The sequence below is a fragment of the Pseudoliparis swirei genome, chromosome 2, assembly GCF_029220125.1.
Source record: "Pseudoliparis swirei isolate HS2019 ecotype Mariana Trench chromosome 2, NWPU_hadal_v1, whole genome shotgun sequence".
Lineage (NCBI taxonomy): Eukaryota > Metazoa > Chordata > Actinopteri > Perciformes > Liparidae > Pseudoliparis > Pseudoliparis swirei.
Window position 1 is genome coordinate 13,448,364 of NC_079389.1, and position 22,698 is coordinate 13,471,061.

At 42.8% G+C, this 22,698-nt stretch overlaps 1 protein-coding gene across 3 annotated transcripts in view; it reads right to left on the reverse strand.

The window, feature by feature from the left end:
- map2 (microtubule-associated protein 2) overlaps nt 1-22,308 on the reverse strand; it is a 37,859-nt gene extending 15,551 nt beyond the window's left edge. The window contains exons 1-9 of one of the 3 annotated variants that reach the window (XM_056425420.1): nt 22,095-22,308; nt 15,417-15,506; nt 14,158-14,232; nt 3,843-6,947; nt 3,483-3,725; nt 2,946-3,047; nt 1,653-1,714; nt 391-522; nt 42-195 (exon numbers count right to left, since the gene is read on the reverse strand). In XM_056425420.1, coding sequence (XP_056281395.1) covers nt 42-195; nt 391-522; nt 1,653-1,714; nt 2,946-3,047; nt 3,483-3,725; nt 3,843-6,947; nt 14,158-14,232; nt 15,417-15,506; nt 22,095-22,308 — 4,177 coding nt within the window. Of the gene's footprint in view, nt 1-41; nt 196-390; nt 523-1,652; nt 1,715-2,945; nt 3,048-3,482; nt 3,726-3,842; nt 6,948-7,089; nt 7,468-14,157; nt 14,233-15,416; nt 15,507-22,094 lie in introns of those variants that run through there. The other 2 variants (XM_056425429.1, XM_056425432.1) reach the window with 2 other exon arrangements.
- Nucleotides 22,309-22,698: the final 390 nt, after the last annotated feature.

The following is a 22,698-nucleotide window of genomic DNA, read 5'->3' on the forward strand; positions in this document are numbered from 1 at the left end:
AAATACTTTGAGAATAAGTTCATCAGAGAGCTGCAGCCTACATGTGGGTCTGCGAGGAGCTGTGGACCCGGAGCTGGTGATGGAGGTGGAGCTCTCCTCATGGTATGGCCGGCGACTCAGGGTGGAGGCGTGCCGCGGCACAGAGGCATGTCGCAGCACGGAGGACGTCTTCACAGGGCTCCACGACCCGCCGTCCTGTTGGGAAACAGACAAAAGGTAGAGCCGTTGGTGGCGCGTGAGGCTCTGGTTCATTCTGAACAAAGGGTGACACAACCAGTCTAGTTAGTAACATTACAAAATAAAGTAATTTTTAAACAAATAATATCCATATGTTTACATGTTCTTTTCCTGAAGTCCTGCAGCTGCAGGGCCGCTCTGCCATTCACCTACCTTGGCTATGAGTCTCTGTAATACCGGGAGGCTTTGAAGCTCTGCTGAGGATGGGCGAGGTCTATCTAATGAGGCGGCCACTCTGGATATGGAGGCGGGGATCTTTGTGAGTGGCGAACGATGGGCATGGCACTGAGATAACACAACGATGAGGCCCGGTGGGTGAGTAGCATGGCACCAAAATACAGGACACAGGGTGACAAAAAAATTGTGAAAAGAACAGTGTTTCAGCATGCATGATGGGCACAAGACCTCATCTCCTTTGTGGGATGATGAATGAGATAGTAGCATCAGATCTTGAGTGATTAACATTTAATTATAGTCCATCACAAGAGCCATTCATGCACACTCATTGTGAACATGTCATTAAGATATCTGAAATGCAAGACTAACGAGAGCAAAAAAAAGAAAATGTAAAAAAAGTGTATAAATCAAAAGTGAATTGTAATGTGGGTTCAAACCCTCGAACAGTGTGCTTTCACGGCATGACATTTAAGAAAAGCAGAAACCGTGTTAATTTCTACACAATGTCATTACCATGGTGGAGGAGTAAAATACAGTCACGACAACAGCCGCTGGAGAAATGTCACAGGGCGATTCGACACCCACTCAGTAAAAAAGAAAATGCTCTAAATGGATCTGCGATGTCTACTTCTGCAAAGACCCATTAAACTAGGAAACAATGGCAAACATTTTACAGAAAGCACATGCAACGGACATGAATACAAAAGGAAAACTAGCAGTGGTGTTTATAAAGAAATGCAACTTCCTGTTTTTCAGGCAGGGATGAGGGTTTAGACAGAAAGAGGGGAGACAGCACAACCCAACACGACGGAGTGTTTCTCTGAAGAGATGATTAGGTTTCTCTGGACGTCACAAGAGAAAATATGTAACAGCTTTTAATAAGTCTTAATTCCAATGATAATTATTCCGCCTAATTAATGTGGTGTTTGCACTAAAGACGTACATGGTAACTTGTGTGTTAGTTTAATTTTAGTAGCAAGAGGTCAATATTTGGTGTATGTTTTGACCCAATTAAGCATTAAATGCATCATGTTATACAATGTCAGGAAACTGTGCACAGCATGTTCATGTTCACCAACCTTTCTTTTCTGAAACTCTTCATACCAAAGGACAGACAAAGGCTGAGGGACAGCACGTTTGGTTTCTATCTTCAAAATTACTTGATAATTCCGTGTTTGCCAGTGAAGCTTCAATACAGCATTTCTCATTCCTTCGGTGGGCTGATGGAGGGTACTCACCGATGCTCTGTCGCGAGACTTTCTGGCCACACTTAGAGGCTGACGACTGTCTGGAAGCGCCTCTAAGAGAGAAACAGAATAACAGGAATATTACAACACCGTCAGAAAACATGTTTTGACCCTTCACACACTGAAGGGGAACAATTTAGAAGTATTTGAATGTCCTGCTTTGAAGGATTATCAGCACATTTGGGTCCTTGAGTACATTTCGTTTGTGTTCCTATGGACAAAAATACAACTTTGTATTCCCGAACCTGGCGTGGAGAGCAAACTGACAAATGGGAGTGTTCTTTGGGAGCGGGTTGCTGCCCCCTTTGAGAGCTCTGTTCTGCAAAGATTTGGCAAGATATCCCAGAGTGGGGGATTTTCTGTGATGCAAGGCAACCCTGGACAATAATCTAATTGGGGCAATGCAGCAGTCACGGAGCTTTCATCATCAGTGGCACAGAATTCAGCCCATCAGGGGGAAAAGAAAATGAAGTGCAAACTGCCTCTGGGACCGAGTCTGTATAGCACCAGGTCCATAGAACCAAACTAGTGATTACTCGTTGCCTGGCAACCATAGGTTGATAAAATACTGGGTATGAAAAACTAAAGAGCTCAGGAAAATTATTGTATGTATTTCCCACCAAACAACTATCAGGCAACCATTAAATTCTATGGAATAATTATATAACATATTACTATATTGATGTGACAGAGCAACATACAGGGCTCTGTGGTCCTGCTGATGCTTCTTTTTGCTTTATTGGGAGTTTTTCCTGATCCGATGTGCGGTCCTGGGACAGGGATGTCTTATGTGTACAGGCCTCCGAGGCAAATTTGTCATTTGTGATTTGGGGCTGTACAAGATAAACTGAATTGAAAACAGATGGATGGAACTTGTAACAGCAGGGAAGATGCATGTCGAGAGTATCTTAACACCAGCTAAAAATCTTGCTTTTGCTGACATTGCAAAAGCAAGTGAGTGATGTGCACTTGGATCGTGTTCAGTGAAAGCTGAACACCTACACTACAGGATGTCGGCGAAATGATCTTTTCAACTTGGTGTTAAGTTTCTCCTAAAAGAAAAAAGAGAAGATGTGCACACACAAAAATGAAGGAAATGAAAAAAAGTATGACAGTCAATTTTTTTTGTGACAAATTACAACAACAAAATCAAACCACGGTAAACAATAAAACAAAATGGATGCCAGAACCAGCTTGAAGCTGACAGTGGAGGCAAACTGTCGTTTGTTGGTGGCTCTCCAGCAGAAAGCACCAGTTGTATGACAGACCACGGCGATGTGTCACCTGTGAGTCTCCTTCTAGGACAGGAGTGGTGCTGGGTGGGGCGGGTCTTCATCACATTCCTCTTAGATGGGGACTTGGTAAGCTCCGCCTTCCTTATCACAGCTGCCAGAGGAAACAAGACGTTGTCAAAACTGCCTGATGGTGAGGGCTTTAACAATTCTCCAAATCCCAAGTTTCTGTTCAGATCTCGATTTTGAGCCACGGTGCTAAACTCAACATGGATTAACAAAATAAAGAGGACCGTTACTTTTTTCTTGTATATTGGAAGTGCTGCCTGTCTCCTAGGGAAGTTTTGTGAAACAATCACGACAAATTGCTGTTTCGATCTCGGTTTCAGAACCTTCACACCCCTCATGATGTCAGGCAACTGTTTTAAACGGCTTGACTCAACGTACAGGGAAAAGAATACAAGTGTACAACAATACTGTCTTTGAAAAAAAGAGGTTCGAGCAGCAGATATGCTGATAAACCATAACTGCAATGTTTATAAACAAATTCTACTTCAACCCGGATTATAATTTAAGCAATGATGGGAACCTTTTTTCTTCTGCATTTCCTCTCTGGGGATGTAGATCGGTTCTTTGCGGACATGCTTGCGTTCTGGTGTGGAGATCCGGCCCTGAGGCCGGGGCCCCTTGGCCCTTGGCTTGACGGACTTTTCTTGCTTCTCGGTCTTCCTTTGTGGGGTATGCTTGTTCTGGACCACAGCAGGCGCTTTGACTGAGCTGGGCTCCTTGGGCAAAGGCTCAATCTGCTCTGTCGCCATACTCTTATCGTCATCTGCAGTGTGGCAAAGCAAGAACAACATGAGACGACATCAAAGTGTTCACTTGAAGCAGAAAACAATGGGGGGACAAAAGAACAATATAAAGGAAGGAACCATCAAGGAGATCTCACCTTGTGTGTCAACCCAGGAGCTGTCCAGGATGGAGTCGTCCATTGTGGTTTCATCCCTGTCGTAGCTCTCCGTCGGGGCTTCAGTGTCGATGGTTGGAGCCTCCTTCTCAGGGGAGGCAGGGCTCTCAAGAACATCTACCACCTCCTCAATGTCTGCTTCTTGGGCCAATTCCACAGAATTCTCCTCTTCCTCCTCTTCCTCCTCTTCCTCCTTCTGGGCAGCGACACAAAGGCCTTCAGCCTCAGGTGAAGCAGAGAAACGAACGCTGTGTCCCGGCTCTTCTGCTTCATCAATGGTCTGGACCACGGTGATAAAATCGTCTTCAACTGTCACCACGGATTCGATGGCAGCTCGAGTTTCTGGGATCTTCTTCACCACGGCTGGCCCGGCTTTCTCTGGCGCCTCTTCCTCACCGCTGTCTTGTGCCCTTTCAGCCTCCACTGAAGCTTCTTTCTCCACCGGTTTTGCGACGGCTTGTTCCTCTTGTTGTCCAGCCATCTCCTCAGACTTGTCCGCAACCGTTTTGTCCATATCAGCAACTTTCCCTTTCTCTTCATTCTCTTTCAGTTCCATTTCTATCTTTTCTTTGTCTTCCTTCTCTTTCAGTACAATTTCTATCTTTTCTTTGTCTTCCTTCTCTTTCAGTTCCATTTCTATCTTTTCTTTGGCTTCCTTCTCTTTCAGTTCCATTTCTATCTTTCCTTTGTCTTCCTTCTCTTTCAGTTCAATTTCTATCTTTTCTTTGTCTTCCTTCTCTTTCAGTTCCATTTCTATCTTTCCTTTGTCTTCCTTCTCTTTCAGTTCCATTTCTATCTTTTCTTTGGCTTCCTTCTTTTGCAACTCTTTCTTTATTCTTTCTTGTTCCTCTATTTCTATCTCTTTCCTTTTTCTCTCCTCTTGCTCAGTCTTTTCCTTCTCTTCTCTTTCATTTTTCTCTCTTTCTTCGTTTGCTTTCATTTCTCTCTCTTTCTCCTTTTCTTTCATCTCTTGCTCTTTCTCCTTCCTTTCCCTCTCTTCCCTCAATATTCTCTCTGCCTCTTCTTTCTCTTTCCTTTTCCTCTCTTCTATCTCTTTCAGTTCATTTTCTTTCTTTTCTGTTTCTTCCCTAATTTTCCTCTCAGCCTCTTCTTTCACCTTTTTCTCGGCTGCTTCCTTCTCTTGCTCTTCCCTATTTTTCTTTTCTGACTCTTCTTTTTCTTTGTTAACTCCTAACACCGGTGACACCGTTCTTTTGGGGGAACCGTAAACCTCTCTTTGTTTCAGCTTTAAAGGTGAGAGCACTGGAGAGAGCAGCTTATCGTCGTCGATGCTGCTCTCCACGGACGAAGCAGTTTTGACAGGCCTGGCAATCCGGTCCTTGGCCACACCGGTCAGCTGGTACACATCTTCGGCATCCATTTCCTCATAGGCTTCCTGGTGGACCAGTTTCACTTTATCCCGAAGCTCCTGCAGTTCTCTTTCCGCCTCCATACTGAGAGGCCTATCCTCCATCTCCAATTTGCGGATCTGCCTCTCATAGTTGGCAATCTCAGTTTCTGATGCTGACCCTTCGCCACTTGCTTGTTGTTCTGTGTCACTAAAGGACCTCCCGCTTTCCTCTAGAGTCACAGTGACTGTTGGTGTCACAAAGGACTCACTTGGCTGAGCTAATGGCATCTCACTAACAGATGTTTTGGACTGTTCATCTGCAACCTTGCCCTTTTCTTCAGTAGAATCGTTTCTGTCTCGTTGTCTCAGGTCTTTTTCTTCAGAGACATCCGCTACTCCTGATGGCTGGCTCGTGTCCTCCACAGATGCGTCTCTGACTGCCAATTTCCTAGCTTGCTCAGCCATTTTTGCCTCCAGGACGGAGGGGGCGAAGGACTGTGCAGAAATGTTTGTGGGGCTCAACACGTCTGCAGGTGATGGCATGGGTCCTGAATATTCACTGAACACACAATAGCCCATCTCTTCCAGCTGGCTTTCAATCTTTCTGGCTCCAGGACTTAGTTCCCCTGAAACTAGGCTCGCCAGTGGGTCATCTGCGAAGGCTGCAAAATCGGCTTGAAATGACTTTCTCCTGGTGAATTCTGGTTCGGTGTTATCCGATGCAAGTCTGGAACGGGTACCAGCAAGGTCCAACAGCTCAGGCAAGTCTTGCGCCATCACAGAGCCATTTTTATAGGCGCTTATAAGCGGCTGTGGTGATTCTGGCGACTCCGGTTCAGGGCTGGGTTTTGAAACTGGTTCAGTGGTCGTTGGAGGAGAGGAGGAATCTGAGGTGATGGAGGCCGCAGTCTCCAGGATCAAAGGAGGCAAGGATGGAGGCTTATCCACGGAGGGTGTAGTGATTGGGAGGTAGTCTGCTGATACAACGAGACTTCCACTACTGTATGACATGATATCTGTGGCCAGTGGGGAGAAGTTCCTAGGTCTGCCTTGGCCACTCGTATCCATTGCTCCAATAGTAATGTTAAGTGAGTAACTCCTCTGCTCTAAGGCCAGTTTACCCGGGGAAAGCCTGCATTCATTACTCCAGTCAGGAACTTTGATCCCTTGAGTGTCTTCTGCTGTACTTTCTTGAATGTTGGGTGTACCCAGAGCTCCAGCCAGTGTGCTGTAGCTGATCTCCTGCTCATCTGTCCTCTTCTCTTCACCAGATCGGCTCAGTTCGTAATAACCCTCGCCCTTACATTGGGGAGCCTCATCAACCCCCATGGTTGATGTTTCAAAATATGCCGACATGCCAGATCTGTCTCTAGCGTCCCTTGTTGAGTCTCCTTCTTGAACTTTGTCTGCCTGTGACGAGAGATCAGGGGCCGCACCGATGCTGCTGATCTCCACTACCTCCACTGACGGCTGTTTCTCTGACACTGTGATCGGCTCGCCGTATGTAGGCTGTAGAGTGAGTGATCTAGCAGATTCTTTGGTTGGGGTTTGAACAATCGGAGGGACAAATGATGGCATATCCATTGTGGGGCTTTCTGGTACAACTCGTTCTCCAGCAAAGAACCCTTGCATCTGGGGCTCGAAAGACTCCTCTGGGCGCTTCTCCGATCCAATGCTGTCTGGGCTCATGGAACCACTTTTCTCGCTTCCCTGCTTGTCTGAGTCCATCTTCAAAGCTGAAAGGACATCTGTAAGTTTGCTGTTTTGATCAACATAGCATTGTAATGTTTTGGCATGCTGCAAGTGACATATTTATTAAGCTTGGGACTGGGAAAGCTTATATCACAGACACAAGCAAAGCTCTCCTCAGAAACTTACAGTACAATGACACGGCCATCACTGAAGAACTACGGCGAGATTATTGGGCCCACCAAGTCACAGATGGATGTCATGGTATGTGACGGCACCGGCATGAAGCGACTGCAATGCTGATTTATGGGGAACAAGCAATTACAGATGGGATGGATCTCCATGCGACACTTCAAAAAAATCGGATAAAAAAATAATAGAATTTCTGTCATTCTTTTCAGTTACAGTAGAAGCACCTGAGGTGGAAGCCCACCGCTAAACAGCGGAAGTTTGAAACTATACCGTGTTTTCAATCGGTCAGCACAATTCAGTAAATAGCAAAACCGTTTCATTACTTTCTATTAATTCAATAAGATAGTGTCAATTAGATAGTGATCTCAATGAGAGACAAAGACAAAACAAATAGCTATTAACTTAACCCAGACAGTTGTTATCACTCAATGTAAAGGTTTCCACTGTACAATTAAATCTTATGAGATTTTCCCCAATTTAAATCTATCATATAGTTTAATTAACATACAATTAATGTTGGCCCCCAAAAAGGACTTTCATGTCTTTATATTATTTAAAGTATATTGACACTAATGCAGAAGTACCTGGAATGACAGAAGAATACCATACAAATTCACACAGTGACAAAAATAAACATACAAAATATACAAATTCATTGTAATTTTGCTGGTATGATAATGCATTTGATGATACCACACTTGACATGAGACAGCCAACACAAGATCCCCTGCAAATGATGTACACAGAATCATGATAATAATATGAGTGACCCACGATTAGTAAGTATGATTAATGGTTATGAAAAGTGCACCGCACTTGCACACCAGCATCAAGCCAATTGTCAACACACGAGAAACCTGGAAGCTTAGAGCCGGTGAAAAAAGCACTGCTACGATCACTTCATCATACCAATACGAGACGGTGCCGAAAACCACAGCAAGAAAAAAGAAAACACAAGCGCAAAGATAGCACACAGTAAAACCAAGTTCAGTAAAAATAATGTGACTTTTTCACCAACAAGCCTGTGTTGCCTTGCAGCCACAGCAGAGCGCAGTGAGGAGTGCTTGCCATTCCGCCAGAATTATAATGCTGATGTGCTTATGGGTTCCTTTTGACACATCTGATGTTCTCATACACTGGACAATACAGTAACATGCAGGCAGGGAGAGCAGAGGGCAGGACACACCTGTCTCAGGGCTCTCCCCACCCTCTGCTTCCTCCTCATCTCTGTCCAGAGAGCCTTCTGCAGCAGCACTAGCTGCTTCGCCCAGCTCCAGGTCTAGATCCTGGGCCTCGTCTATGGCCTCTGCCTGCTCTACGGGCTCAGCTTGAGGGCTGTCCAGCTCAGGCTCCTCCCCGCTCCACTGCTGCTCATCAAGAGCTTCCTCGGACTCTGCTGCCTCTGCACTCTCCTCCTCCTCCTCCTCTTCCACCTCCTCCTCGTATTCAGCTGTAAGAGCCTCCATGGTCTCTTCTTCTCAAAAACAGGGTGAGAGGGGGACACAATAAGACTACAGGCAACACAGACTTGGGTTATGTGAAAACACAACTTATGATGGGACACTTTCAGCTCTGGGAAAAGATGACCGACAATGTATGTCTGTTCACACATATAGGTACATTACACATATAGAACAGAGTGCAGTGTGTGGGTGGTTTTTCATTTGGTTTGTATCCCTTGGGTACTTAGTCTACCCAGTATTCAAGAAGCTACAGTATAAAGATATGTTTGTTTAGAAGCAAGCAATTATTTCCTTATTTACTGTAAAAAAAACAAAAGATTTATTTTTCTGTGGCATACACTATTCCCTCAACCAGATTGACCGACCATCATTGACAACTGAGGTTGTTAACACTTGTGTTGCCTGAGGGTCAATTTGACCCGAATCAATATTTAACCCTCCTGCCGCCTTAGGGTTAATTCAATGTTTAATGTCGGTGTTCTTTCGGTAGTCAACAAACAAACATAAAGTGCCTCACACTTAAACTTGGAAAACAATATTAATTCTAATAATTTTCTGGAGGTTTTAATTGCTGGCGTCAAATTGAACCCAAAGGGTAAAATATGTTAGTAAATATAAAGGTAACAGGAGGGTTAAACATTGAATCGGGTCCAATTGACCCTAAGGCGGCAGGAGGGTTAAAGGAAAATGGAAACATAAATGAAGTTGTAACACTTCCTGGCCTAACACTGCACGACTGTAGAAGCACGTCTAGTCAGAGCAAACCCTGGCTGGAGCTCTGGCTATTTGGAAGATGCAACCTTGAAGAGCTGCACACAGCAAAAAAAAGTAGAGTGCCTCAGATTCTCGACATTGCACAGATTATAATTTTAACTGTGCAATGGACAATGTGTGGGCATACAACTAGTTTTTTCAGCAGCCATTACTGTATAACATGTTGACTTCATGTGTAAATACAAGATTCTGAAGCTTTGCAACCCAGTGTTGCTGCATGTGACATAGGTGTTGGTCTTGTCAACGGTTCCAATGACAGGTTGGGGGAAGCTAGGAGAGTTAAGAATCAAGCTACATTAAAGCTATTTATAAAATGTCTGCAGTTTTACAGTCAATGACAGTCTTAATATCTCTTCTTTATTGTGTGTTCACTGAATGAATGCCATCATTCCCCTTGGTTGACTACTTTGGCCCGGTGAATGGGTCTCACTGGGGAAGAACACATGTTTTCATTAAGAGAAAAAGATGGTGTGTTAACTGCATGTCTAATTAATCAGAGCCCACAGGGCCAAATTACCATATGGCTGATGGCTGACAAGCAATGTAACATTTAAAAGGGATTGTGTTTCAGAGGAGTTCATTCAGAATGTGTGTTGGGAGCCAACGGAGGTATACATTAAGTTGTTGTCCTCTGTTGAAGCTTGCCAGCCAACGGATTCATTTTGTTGGATGGATAACGTAACAGGTTGTTGTGTGTTTGAACAGTTGAAGAGTAAATATCCTGAGGTCCTAGTTTCCTTTTATACTGGCTCTATATTGCTCTAACAACAATAAAAGTGGAAAGTTGGATGCCGGTGTAGGTGTCTGCGAGTGAGTGGAGCTGAAAGTCTTCCCCGATGCCAACGTGAGAGGGTGACAGTAACTCAGGATGTGTGTAGATGGTTTAATATGGTACGGCATAATCAAGGGGTTGAGGGGTCATTTTGAGGAATAAACCAAAACGTAACTCTGGGAGATGATTAGTGCAGAGGAATTGTGCATCAACCACAAACCGTATCTCTGAGACATTCATGAAAGGCATTTGGATCCCACTTTATGCCCCAAAACTGATCCTTGGTGACCACGTGGTCTCAGTAATGAGAGCTGTAATGTATTATGTCCATTGAGTGGATCCTACTTCAGAGACATCACTGCTATGTGTCGAACTTAACAGCATGACAACCACAAGTAGCATGGCTTTGGGTGAAATAAATGAGAAACAAAAGAATTATGACTGTAAAAATAAATAAATAATGAAGTTACTCAGATTTTGAGCAGACAAACGCCACAAGGACAGACGGATAGACGCAAAGACGAACTGACGGACGGAGAGACAGAAGGACGAGAGGGATGAAGGAGGAGGTCAAATCACAGAAGGAAAGGAATTTGGCATTACAATGAGAAAGGAGAAAAACGGAGAGATTGAGAGAGGAATGGAGGGGGGAAATGGCAAAGAGGAACCATGCGTGGTTCACCTTCAATCTGTCTAAAGGCCACAGCCTGCCCTGTGGGGCGAGAACTCGAGTGCGTCCACTCTGGGCTGAACAATGGGTGCTCATAGTACTCCTCGTCGGAGTGGTAGGGGTCGTCCTCGGGCACGGAAACTGAGATGGAGGGGGCGAGGAACTTGCACCTCTCCCGAGAATTTTGGAAGCGATGGAGAGGGCCCGCCTCCTCCTCATCCCCTACATCTACAAACAAGACAGACACAAGGAGAAGAACTGCAGGGAAATCTGGACAAACGGACTGAAAGAGAGTGAAGAGGAAGGAAAAGATGGAAGGGAAAGAGAAAAAGAAAACAAAAAAATGGAAAACACACCAAAAAATGTCCATCTTAAAGGTGATTTGATATAATATTGAGTCTTTGATATCTAGTTTATCTTAGAGAATAACAATAAAGAGGTCTTTTGCAATTTCGGAAAAAAGAACAAAACCGTTGTCATTATTTTCAACTAATTTAAATTGTTACTTTCTGAAACAATGGTATGAATATCTTTTCAGGCAGTTAACTGCACTATATCCATAATGCTGCAGCTCGTGTACTCACTAAAACTAAGAAAAGAGATCACATGACTCCTGTATGAGCTGCTCTGCACTGGCTCCCCGTAAAATCAAGAATCACAATTAAAATTATTCTCCTAACCTACAAATGATGGAGCATCACCTTGATTGGTGATGCTCCATCATATCTTAACCCTTGTGTTGCCTTCGGGTCATTTTGACCCGAATCAATATTACACCCTCCCCCCGCATTTGGGTCATTTTGACCCGATTCAATGTTTCACCCTCCTGTTACCTTTATATTTACTAACATATTTTACCCTTTGGGTTCAATTTGACGCCAGCAATTAAAACCTCCAGAAAATTATTAGAATTAATATTGTTTTCCAAGTTTAAGTGTGAGGCACTTTATGTTTGTTTGTTGACTACCGAAAGAACACCGACATTAAACATTGAATGGGGTCAAATTAATCCTAAGGCGGGGGGAGGGTGTAATATTGATTCGGGTCAAAATGACCCGAAGGCAACACAAGGGTTAAGCAGCTTGTAGTACCATATTGCCCCACTAGAGAGCTGCGCTCACTAAATGCGGGGCTACTTGTAGTTCCTAGAGTCTTAAAAAGTAGGATGGGAGCCAGAGCCTTTAGTTATCGGATGTTATATGTGTACAGATTGTAAAGCCCTTTGGAGCAAATGTCTAATTTGTGATTTTGGGCTGGACAAAATAAACTGAAATAAAATGAATTATATACATTTGCATTATGGTATTAAGAATTTGTAAGCATCTGTTGAGAGGCAGCATTAAATTGTGAACACAATAAAATAGAAATATTTCAAGGAAGCATAGTATCTTAACTTGGAAATGTTTCAGTAGATCCATTGCAACAATTTATGGTGTTTATATTTTTCTTGTTTATATTTTATATATTTGTATAGCTATTGGACGATTCTTGAATGAACAGGAGGTTTTTGAGGAAATTATGAATAATTGCCTCGTTCTCTACAACATAAATCCTCAAGTTACTTCTTAAGATGGACATTTTGTTATGAAGAGAGGGGAGTTGAAAGCTAACTAAAAAAAAAAAAAAAAAATAGGCAACCAAAACAGAGTCACCAGAGAGTGGAGGACAAGAGAAACACAGCACACACAACATTGATAAGGAGACAGCGACGAGCAAATCAAAGGGGACAAAGCTTTGGGGTCCAACTCTACTCTGCGACAAACAAAATGAGTATATTTCATCATTTGTGGAAATCAATAATACGAACCGCTTCACGTATAAGTGATTACATCTTAATAAAAGACACACAACACAGACACTAGGAACAACATTTATAATACTAATACGATAGTAGTTGTGGTAATAACACCATCAGTAACATGTGTGTTTTGTCACTGCCATGACAGGAACCAACTCTTTACCGATAAAAAGCTCAAAGACACAGCTTATCCTCTTTTAGAACAAAGGGAAAGCCCAGAGCAAAGAAACGTTAGATCTAAAAGTACACCATCTCCGAGGTCGTGACTGAGGCTTCTAAGACTGAACCTACTTGTTTTGTACCATGACCACGAAAACAATGAGGCCCGCATAACGACATCTCTTCATCACTCTCTCTGGTCAAGAACACAGAACACCGTCTCTTTCTCTAGAAAACCCCGAGAACCTTAAATCAGTCCTACTTGCTTCTTCTCGTGCACCTGAAACACAACTCGACCACAACTGACCAGCTGTATCCGGTGCATGGCCGACCCATCGACAGACTGCTCAATACATTTCAGCCAGCCTTCAGATTGTGTGGACATGAAGACACCGGCAGCATCAAGCAGACTGACCGTTTAGTCACACTCTACAACTGTTTCTCGCAGGCAGCTGCACACAAACCAGTGTATTGCTTGAACTACTATTTAGAAGTCGAAGATGAAGGACGAAGCTGACGGTCAATATTTAAATGCAGAGAAACAAATGCTTTTAGAAATTGAAAGTGCAAACAAACAAATTAGGGTCAAATCTTCAGTCTAAATGCAAGCTAACACACACACACACACACACAAACACACAGCTATATGCTAGTATCTGACTAACTTTCCAAGATGATACAGTTTATACTGCATTGCTACAGTTGTAGTTCATTTTTTATATTAACTCCTTTTTTCGCCTCACTTCTATTGCAAGGTTTCAGTCTGAGGCTTTAGCAACTATGTCTTCAAGTAAAGTTTGTTGAGCTAGAAATTGTCTCTGTAGCCACAGCCACCAACAACAACAAAAAGAAAACAACAACATACAAAAAAGATTGACAGGGCAATCACAAGACATGCAAAAAAAGAAAGAAAAGACAAACAACAGCAAGTTGGAGGGCTACCGAGTGTGGCTGTCGTATTGGTGTGTGGGGAGACGAGGTGTGGATGTTAGAAAGAGAAATGGAAGAAGAGAATAAAAGAAAAAGAGTGCACTCGTTGTTACAAGGTCGTCGTGCATGTGGGCACTCTTTTCTATGAGAGATAAACGGCGATGACAATGACGATACAAATTGTATCTGTTCCAGGTGTACGATGAGGAGGAAGCAGGATTTAAAACGAAATGGATGTCTGAAAAATGGAAAACATGTTCCTGCTTTTAGCAACTCTTTTGTGTACAGGTTTCCTGAACTGGTACCAATGTGTAGATTGCCCCCTGTAGGTGGGGCATGTCCTGAGAGGGGGGATTTAAGGAGCCCCAGAGCCAACCTACATCAGTACTCCAACGTGTCGGTGGGCACACAACTCCAGAGCTTCAGTCGGGGGAAAGAAGGACACCACAATCTCCTCCATGAGACACACTCTAAAGCACTTATCACAGTCTTGGCCTACCTTGTTGCAGAGGACCAAAGTGCTCCGCAGAAGGTGAGGGGGGTGGAGAGGGAGGCAAATTCGTGGTGTCTTCAACTTCAAAGGCAGATAGTTGAAAAGGAAGAAGCAGCATCGTCATAAATGATCACATATTGTTAAGGACTTTGAGTATCTGCTGCTAATAACTTCTATACGATCCAGCTAAGGGCTACATCAACACTGAGGAAACTGTCTTGTAATCAAAAGCTGAAGATGAAGGGCGACGATGGTCAGTTTGAAAAAAGAATGTCAAAATTGATGCTGCAGAACCAAAGATGTCTATTGTATTCCACACATTGCTTGTCAAAACATGCTGCCTACATTACCCACAAAGCTACTTGTCCACCCTCTGAATTACAGAGGTTGAGTTTTAAGTTTCAAGTTTTTATTTGTTCGAGAGGGACAATGTACATTGATGAACACTTTAAATTAAAATGTAAATGCACTCAATTACAGCCGCAAGGCTGATTTCCATTGTCTGTCTGTCCGGAATGTACAGAGTCCTAGAGGGAAAGGTCACGCCAAAGTGCAGCAGTAATAAACTACAATCAATTATAGTGCATAGCTGATGGATAGAAAAAAGAATTGCACACAGATATATAAAAACAACAAGAGAAAATATCACAGTGTAAGGAAGACATTTCACTGACATCATATTGCACACAGATATATTGCACAGAGGGGCATTAATTAGAGGTGGAGCGCCTGTGTGGGATGACACTCTGTCCGAGGCTCTGGTGACTCTCGGGCCACAGCAGGTCTCTGTTTGATGTACTGGTTCAGCGGAGGAAGTGCCAGACCATTTAGGGCTTTGTAAATGACGCTGGCTTCTTTAAGGCTGATAAGGTTGTTAAAACTTAAAAAATGTGTGTAACTCCACATATTCTGGGCTTCGCTTGGTGTATGCCTACCAGGAAGGATTCTTTCATTTGTCAATATAATGTCTTGCCATGATAAAAAAGGGGGGGAGGACTTTTTGAATGACAGAACGGACTTGTGTGTGTCTGGAATCTCGTCTCATCATGTCGTTTGACTTGCGACTTGATTAAATAGAAATTGAGAGTACAATATCTAAATAGATAAATGTATGCGTTTTGCGCTTTCCTCCCAAAATTAGGTAAATTGGTCACCTATCCAGTATGTGCCCTGCCTGATGGCAAGGGATAGGCTGCAGGTCCCTGTGATTGGCTGGAGGAGAGAACGCAGCACATGGATACGTAGGGTAATAAAACGTGGCTTACCGGATGGCAGCCTTTGGGTCTCCTGCTCTCCCTTCAGTACCGCCACTGCCTCCGCCGTCACTTCCTGCACGATCCGCGCTGACACTTGCTCTGAACATAGACATAGAGAAAAGATCAATCAACTTTTTTTTTAAAGGTTGGAAAGTTTAAGTAATTCATTTGGCTATAAATCCCAAAACTGGCTGGGAGAAAAGATGCAGCCAATCCCAAGTAAACCACCAGGCATAGTGTTTGTTCTGGGCAGCTTCCAGGTTTCAATCCGTAAAATAACTCTGAGAATGTGAAGCGGGATGTTTCTTTCTCCAAATTAGAGGTGGAAAAGGACAGCGGAGATTGTATGCTGTACAACCATTTTACTTTTGTGTATTTTTGAATAATGCCATCAAGACCTGCTATGAAAGCCTAGTGAGGGAGCTGAGAACTGCAGGGATGCTCGGGCTGCTGGGGAAGGCTGATTGTTGCTATGGAAACCCAGCATCCCTAAACAAGAACAGACTCAAATTGAATCCTGGCTTATTTAGCTCCTGCCAAGAAAAATTTACATTTTCCAAAATGTTGTTATAGGCAGAAAATGAAAGGAGAGGCCTGACATGCTACAAAGGTTCCCGACCTAAACCAACCAGGGAAGTGAGTGTGAGATAAAGTGGACGAACTGATGCTGGTGAATATATTCAGTGGACTGTGAACAGCCAGACTGCAGATACGATTTCATTCTTCCTCTTCGATCTTAACAAAAACTGAATTCAGTCTTTTGCAAGAGTATGTAAGTAATAGGAGATGTACACTCTTCATTTCAATACTAGAGTCAATATTGAGAAAGAAGCTATCAACACTGTCTGGCTTTCTGACACTGATCCCAACCAAGAGCAAAGCGCGTGTGAATTCTAAAGAAAAAGGTACATTATTGACATACATGCATGTCCTTTCATAAATAATAAAATTGATCTACAGTTCCTGCTTTTAAGCTTACATCTATCTGAAATATTGCATGGGGGGTGGGTGGGTGGGCGGAGGGTGCAACTGTAGAGATATAGTCAAACCATCAAGCATTAGCATATTAACAGTGGTCATGAGGGATTGGGGTGGCAGTGTAATGCTTTACTGCTGCTGTTTCAGAAACTCTTTTATCCGACATCGCCCACACATCAACACAAACAAGCTGGCAGGCATACACACATGCAATTACACACACACACACATACGCACTTCTTCCGGGAACGATTAACACAGCCCACTCACCAACTCAGAGCAGCCATTTGACATTTTCAATAGCAATGTGTAATATACATGCGCCACCTATTTCTTTTTTCAGGCAAAACCCCTTTTTTCCTATTCTGGGAAAAAGAGCTGAAAGGCATCACTACCGTATACGCCATCAATGGTTGTGACATCAAATAATTAATAACAGCCCGTATAGCTTCGACCTGGAGGCAAATGATGCTCCAGATGTCAATAGCTCAATTGTTTTTGTGAGACAACAGCATTGAGGGCCTGTGCCTGAAGACATTACACAACTGTGTTAGTACTCAACAGAGCTGGAACCTTGGGAACATCTAAACAAATGCATGACACAACAAGAAGGAAACACACAGAGGAGCTTTTCCAAAACCAACAGAGAATTGTGGACGCAAAAGCAACATTTTGCATTGGTGGTAAAGTATGAAGGGTGGTGAACACGGGAAGGTTCAGCTCCCCAGCCAGTGCACGGTTACACAACCGAGGACCAGATGGCGATGGGTGCTGGAGTGTTAACGGGAGGATCAGGAGGAATCAGCTAATTGTTTAAAACTAATCCTGGCTCATCATGTTCTAAAAAGCGCATTTTCTTTTTTTTCTGTCCGAGGTCAGAATCCAGTCTGGATATTAAGCAAGGAAAATATGAAACATAGGTTGCAACATCTAACACCCATCATTTCCATTCAGTTCTCTGAGTGATGGTGAAACGATGCAGTTCCTGGATTATTTTCAACACAAATTAGCCTATTGTTTTTTGTAATAATATATGACATATATTAAAGTTCAAAACTGACAGATGGAATATTTTAAAAACTCTTTAAGTTTTATGTAAATAAGAAATTAAATGAAAAAAAAGAAAAGAGAGACCAACACAACTGGACTAATCGCTTGCATGTGCCTTAGGAGGGTAAACACGAAACACAGTCTCTCTTCAAAAGCAACGTTAAGGGCACTGTGGATCAATTGGGCATCTTAGACGTTTAGTCTTTCAAACAAATCCACAGAAATACACACTTACAGATACATCTCTGAATACTATCACCATGTCCCATCCACAAAGCCAGCTGACGGTTATGACAACGAGTCTGGTCTGCTTGCCTCAGCATTTCTCTGAGAGAGTGATGTCTGCCTTCCATTGCCTCGGGCTGGAGAATCAGCCACATGCACAAATAGCTGCCTTAATATACAGAAAGGTTGCGTCACACCTACAGTACGCATCTACATCCATAATCAACAGTAACAGCGGACAAACACACGGACACACTGTCCCAATGAAGTAAAAGCATGTATTACCTGTAAAACAGGCAGACTGAAGCTGAGGAGGCGCCCGCTCTGAGCAGAGACTACGACTGGAAGCCCCGAGTCAAAGCGACACACACACATTCACGCACACAGCAGGACTGAGGGGGCAAGGAGAGAGCAGGAGTGCCGGTTGGTATGATACCAGCCGGCACCCAAAATGTGGTGAGCAAGTGGTTGCCATAGCAACAGACCACTGGGACACCGATTTGGGACCCATCCATCTGCAGCCTCCAGGAGAGGAAAAGATGGCTGTGACGTGGCTGATCATTCAAACCAATATTTTCTTGATACGCAACATGAATCAGAATCTAACTTCACCCAAATTGTTGCCTCCTGAAAAAAAAAGGTTATTTCTTCAACATTTAGATATTTTTTCTGACAATCACATTAAGCCAAAAAACTGACTGGAATAAGATATTGATTACGGATCGCAGGATGTCAATTAAAGGGAACAAATGAAGTTTTTATTTTTTATTTAATAGAAGCATGCTGCATCTATTTATATTTTCTTGTAATGTTGACTTACAAATAGCTCTATTGTGCAATGTAATGAAGTTGGTCACGGCACATAATCCCATTGATGACATATCTGTCCAACTCTCCTGCAGTCGCACATACATATACTTGTTACAATCATCAATCTGACATTGTGACGTCTCATCATTTGGTTAAAACTCCTTTCCGCTGCAGCCAATCATACCGATTCAGGCTAATGAGAGAGAGAGAGGGACTTTAACAACAGAAAATATTGTCCAGGCTTCTTGACAGTTAGCCCAGATACTTGTTCTAGCTCAACAACATGTGCATCGGTCAATGCAAAGCTTCCTCGATTAATGCAACCACCTCCAGAAAAAGCCCAACAGACAATCTTTCTATTAACTCACTCTGTTGATTTGTCTCCTTCTGTCCATCTCTTTCTCTTGACCACTTCCCGCATGGCTGACTATCTTTTTAAACTTTGTCTAAAAAAAAAAGAGTCAAGAGGGCAATTTCATGCCTCAATAGTTCTTGTTGTGTCTGAAAATCTTTCCACGGGGAGAAGGCCCTTCGAGTGCTGACATCAGCCCTCATGACCCCTACTTACTCCTCCTGCAATGTCGCAATACTAATGGATGCTGACTAAAGGCTCTGCAGACAGCTTGAGTTACACAGCTGGTGTGGAAATATGGCATTGTTATGCTTTGTTTTAGACACTTCAGTAACTGTCCCACTTACTGAAGTGTAAACATTTGTTGGGTATCTTCTTACTTCATGATCAAAGATCATGATCATGATCTTTGGTGGATGGCACATTTGATGCAGACTGGTAAAAATAAATTTAAACTAGAATGGGCACTCGGTAGAGCGCATACTTTCGCATATCACAAGATTGGGCATTGAATTATGAACATTTTGGCATTAGTTGCATGCCAATTGGACAAAAATGTATCGTGCTATGGTAAAAAAAGAGTTTGACCTTTCCATGACCTTGACCTTTGACCCGATTGATCCCAAAATCTAATCAAATGGTCCCCGGATAATAACCAATCATCCCACCAAATTTCATGCGATTCAAGAACATTTTGACCTGTTCATGACCTTTGACCTTGACCTTTGACCCGATCGATCCCAAAATCTAGTCAACTGGTCCCGGATAATAAACAATCATCCCACCAAATTTCATGCGATTCGTTCAATACTTTTGAGTTCTGCGAAAGATTTTGACCTGTTCATGACCTTTGACCTTTGACCCGATCGATCCCAAAATCTAATCAACTGGTCCCCGGATAATAAACAATGATCCCACCAAATTTCATGCGATTAGGTTCAATACTTTTTGAGTTCTGCGAAAGATTTTGACCTGTTCATGACCTTTGACCTTTGACCCGATCGATCCCAAAATCTAATCAACTGGTCCCCGGATAATAAACAATCATCCCACCAAATTTCATGCGATTCGGTTCAATACTTTTTGAGATTTGCGAATAACACGCATACAAATAAATAAATAAATAAATAAATAAATAAATACACGGCGATCAAAACATAACCTTCCGGCATTTTCAATGCGAAGGTAAAAAGTGAACAAGCTCGTGAGACAAAATGCATTTTAATCAAGTCAGTTCTATTTGCTGTCGAGGACCACGCAAAGGAAGTTAAGGCACACTTCTAAATGCCGGGCTAACACATTGATCATTGGCTTCCCCTCCCTGAGACAAAAAAGTGCTGGTCTGTAGTTGATATCTTGTTGATATTAGTTTCAAGCCATTACTTTGGAAGGAGGCTATTTCCAGCTCTCTTATCTTTGAGACATGCTAATAATGACACAAGGCCTTTACAGTTTTGTAGTATGTCAGATCACTGGCTAAAAAGACACTTTGTATAAGAGAGCAATGCATTTACACAATATCACGAGAGTTTGGGACACACAAAGAGCGTCATCATTTAAAAAGCTGTGGTCTAGATACTGAACATTTTATTTACTTGAATTTTTTTAAAGACCAATCTTGCTTGATTTCACTGCCAGAAATTGACCCGATTACATTTATTGCAATTATATTGGTCTTGCCTTACTGCATTTTGTGGGGAAAAATGGTAATGTTCAAAAAGATGGAAATAAGCCACAAATAATTGTAACTTTTCGTTGCACCAGAAACACTGCAGGAAATATGCATACACTGTTGCAACCATTTTGCAAGCAAACTGGTTTACTACCAAATCCATCAGTTTGTGAGTTGCAATTGATGTGATGGGACATTTTAAAGACTTTTCCTTCCACATATGTAACAATTGGATAAAAATTGAAAAAGATTTCTCCACTAAACAAAAAAGGACAGTCAAATAATTTTTTGATTCAATTGACCAGACAGATCTTGACGTTTGCTTACTGTAATGACATGAAATCCCTGAAATGTGAGTTAAGTTGAATTGAAAGTCCTTTTTTCTAAATGAAACCAACCAGTTGGTTCTACGGGTGTGACACAATTAAATAGCACTGGTTGTATAAAATGTAAGCAACAACAACTATATAAAATATACGGTGTATAATATGATCAAAAATGAGGTTCCATAGTGTCAGTCTGATCCGAGTCTTGAATCAAGTGTCTTTATCTATGATAAAATTATATATAATTAAAGTGTTTGAGGTATAGGGTCAGATCACTCTGACACGTTGAACTAGAACATTTAAACAAGACTGGAAGATAATAAATAACTGAAGATGGGCATTTTCAAATGGCAATGAGCAGATAAAATACTGTTATCAGCAAAACAAAACTGGTGTCAGTGAGGTCATCGCATGCTAAATGGTCTTGTCTGAGGTAACGCTGTGTTGCAGGCGAAAAGAACAAAAGCCCTGGCAAAGTAAATTGTAGGGGAGCTGTTTCCATGGTTACACCATTGCTACATTATATTGTTCTTTTCTCCAGGGTGTGAGGGTGGGGGGGGAGGGGAATAAGGGGGCAGAGAGACCAATTTTATGTGTTAATTATAGCACCATTATTAACAGTATGTGATTCAAGTGAGGACTCAGAGTGCTCCAAACCCACGCACGAGAAGAAACAGGACACACACACACACACACGCGCGCAAACTATCAAGCACAGACACTCACATATACACGTAAAAACCACATCACATATTAACATTGAAACACTGTCAAAAGTTGTAGACAAAGATTGCACATGCACCGACACTCTTCATCACATGGACACACGTAAACAGCAACAAACCAGTACAATGCATTGAAGGATAAAAAACATGACAATGTATACACCCTCAAACACACACACACACACACACACAAACAAACTCAAATCACGTACACGTGAGTATTACAAAAACGCAGACTTGCTTTGACCTTTCCTTTCTCAAACTTTAAGTACGCCGCTTTTCTGTGTCATTATTGTGGCAGTACAAAAAACTAACAACACAGATTAACTGACCAGAGTGAAGATGGCTAAACTGTGACGTGTGCTCCCCTTTTCCCCAACACAACCAACACTGACCATACTTGTGCGAACTTAAGTGATTACAATGGAATAAGCCACTGACGCCATCGCCTCCCTCTTATTGGAAGAACCCATGAATGCAAGTAGATGCCAAGTAAGCGTCTGGTGAAATTTAAAACAGAAAAATATGAATATTATAAACGTGTCTTACCTGCAGTTATAGCGGGGGCACCAGTTAACTCCCCATTGAACCCATTCTCCTTGGCCGGGTAGGATCCCATGGCCATGTGCGCCGCACTGGGCTGGCAGGTCCTGTAGGTGGAGGAGGAGGAGAAGCCATTGGCTCCATGGGTGCCTGTGGCTTCCTGCCCCCCTGATGGGTCCCACTGGGGGGCACCGTCTTCTGGCTGTCGGCCGTCTGCCATGGTAGTGCTAGCTAGCAGCTGGGTCGGGTTCTCTCCTTCTGGCCGAGAGACATGAATGGGGTGGTGGAGGAAGGAGAGAAGACAAAGCATGGTCAACACTCGCATGTCAGGGATGTTAAGTGTAATGTGAGCAAAGTTTCAGAAAGGAGAGTGAAGAGTGTGCCGACCAGAGGAGGCTCGAGGACACGCCGCATCAGTCACATTCACAAATGTCTCTTTGTCAGTGATAATCCCGGCTGCTGCTTCACTGAGCTTCACTGTCAACATTTATGAAAAGGCACCTGTGCGTGTGTGAGTTTGTGTGTAGGTGGTTGTGTGAAATACTATCCTTGAGTGTTGGCGAGCAGGTGACAGCCACTGCATTAAACCCTTTTGATTTGTATATAAATA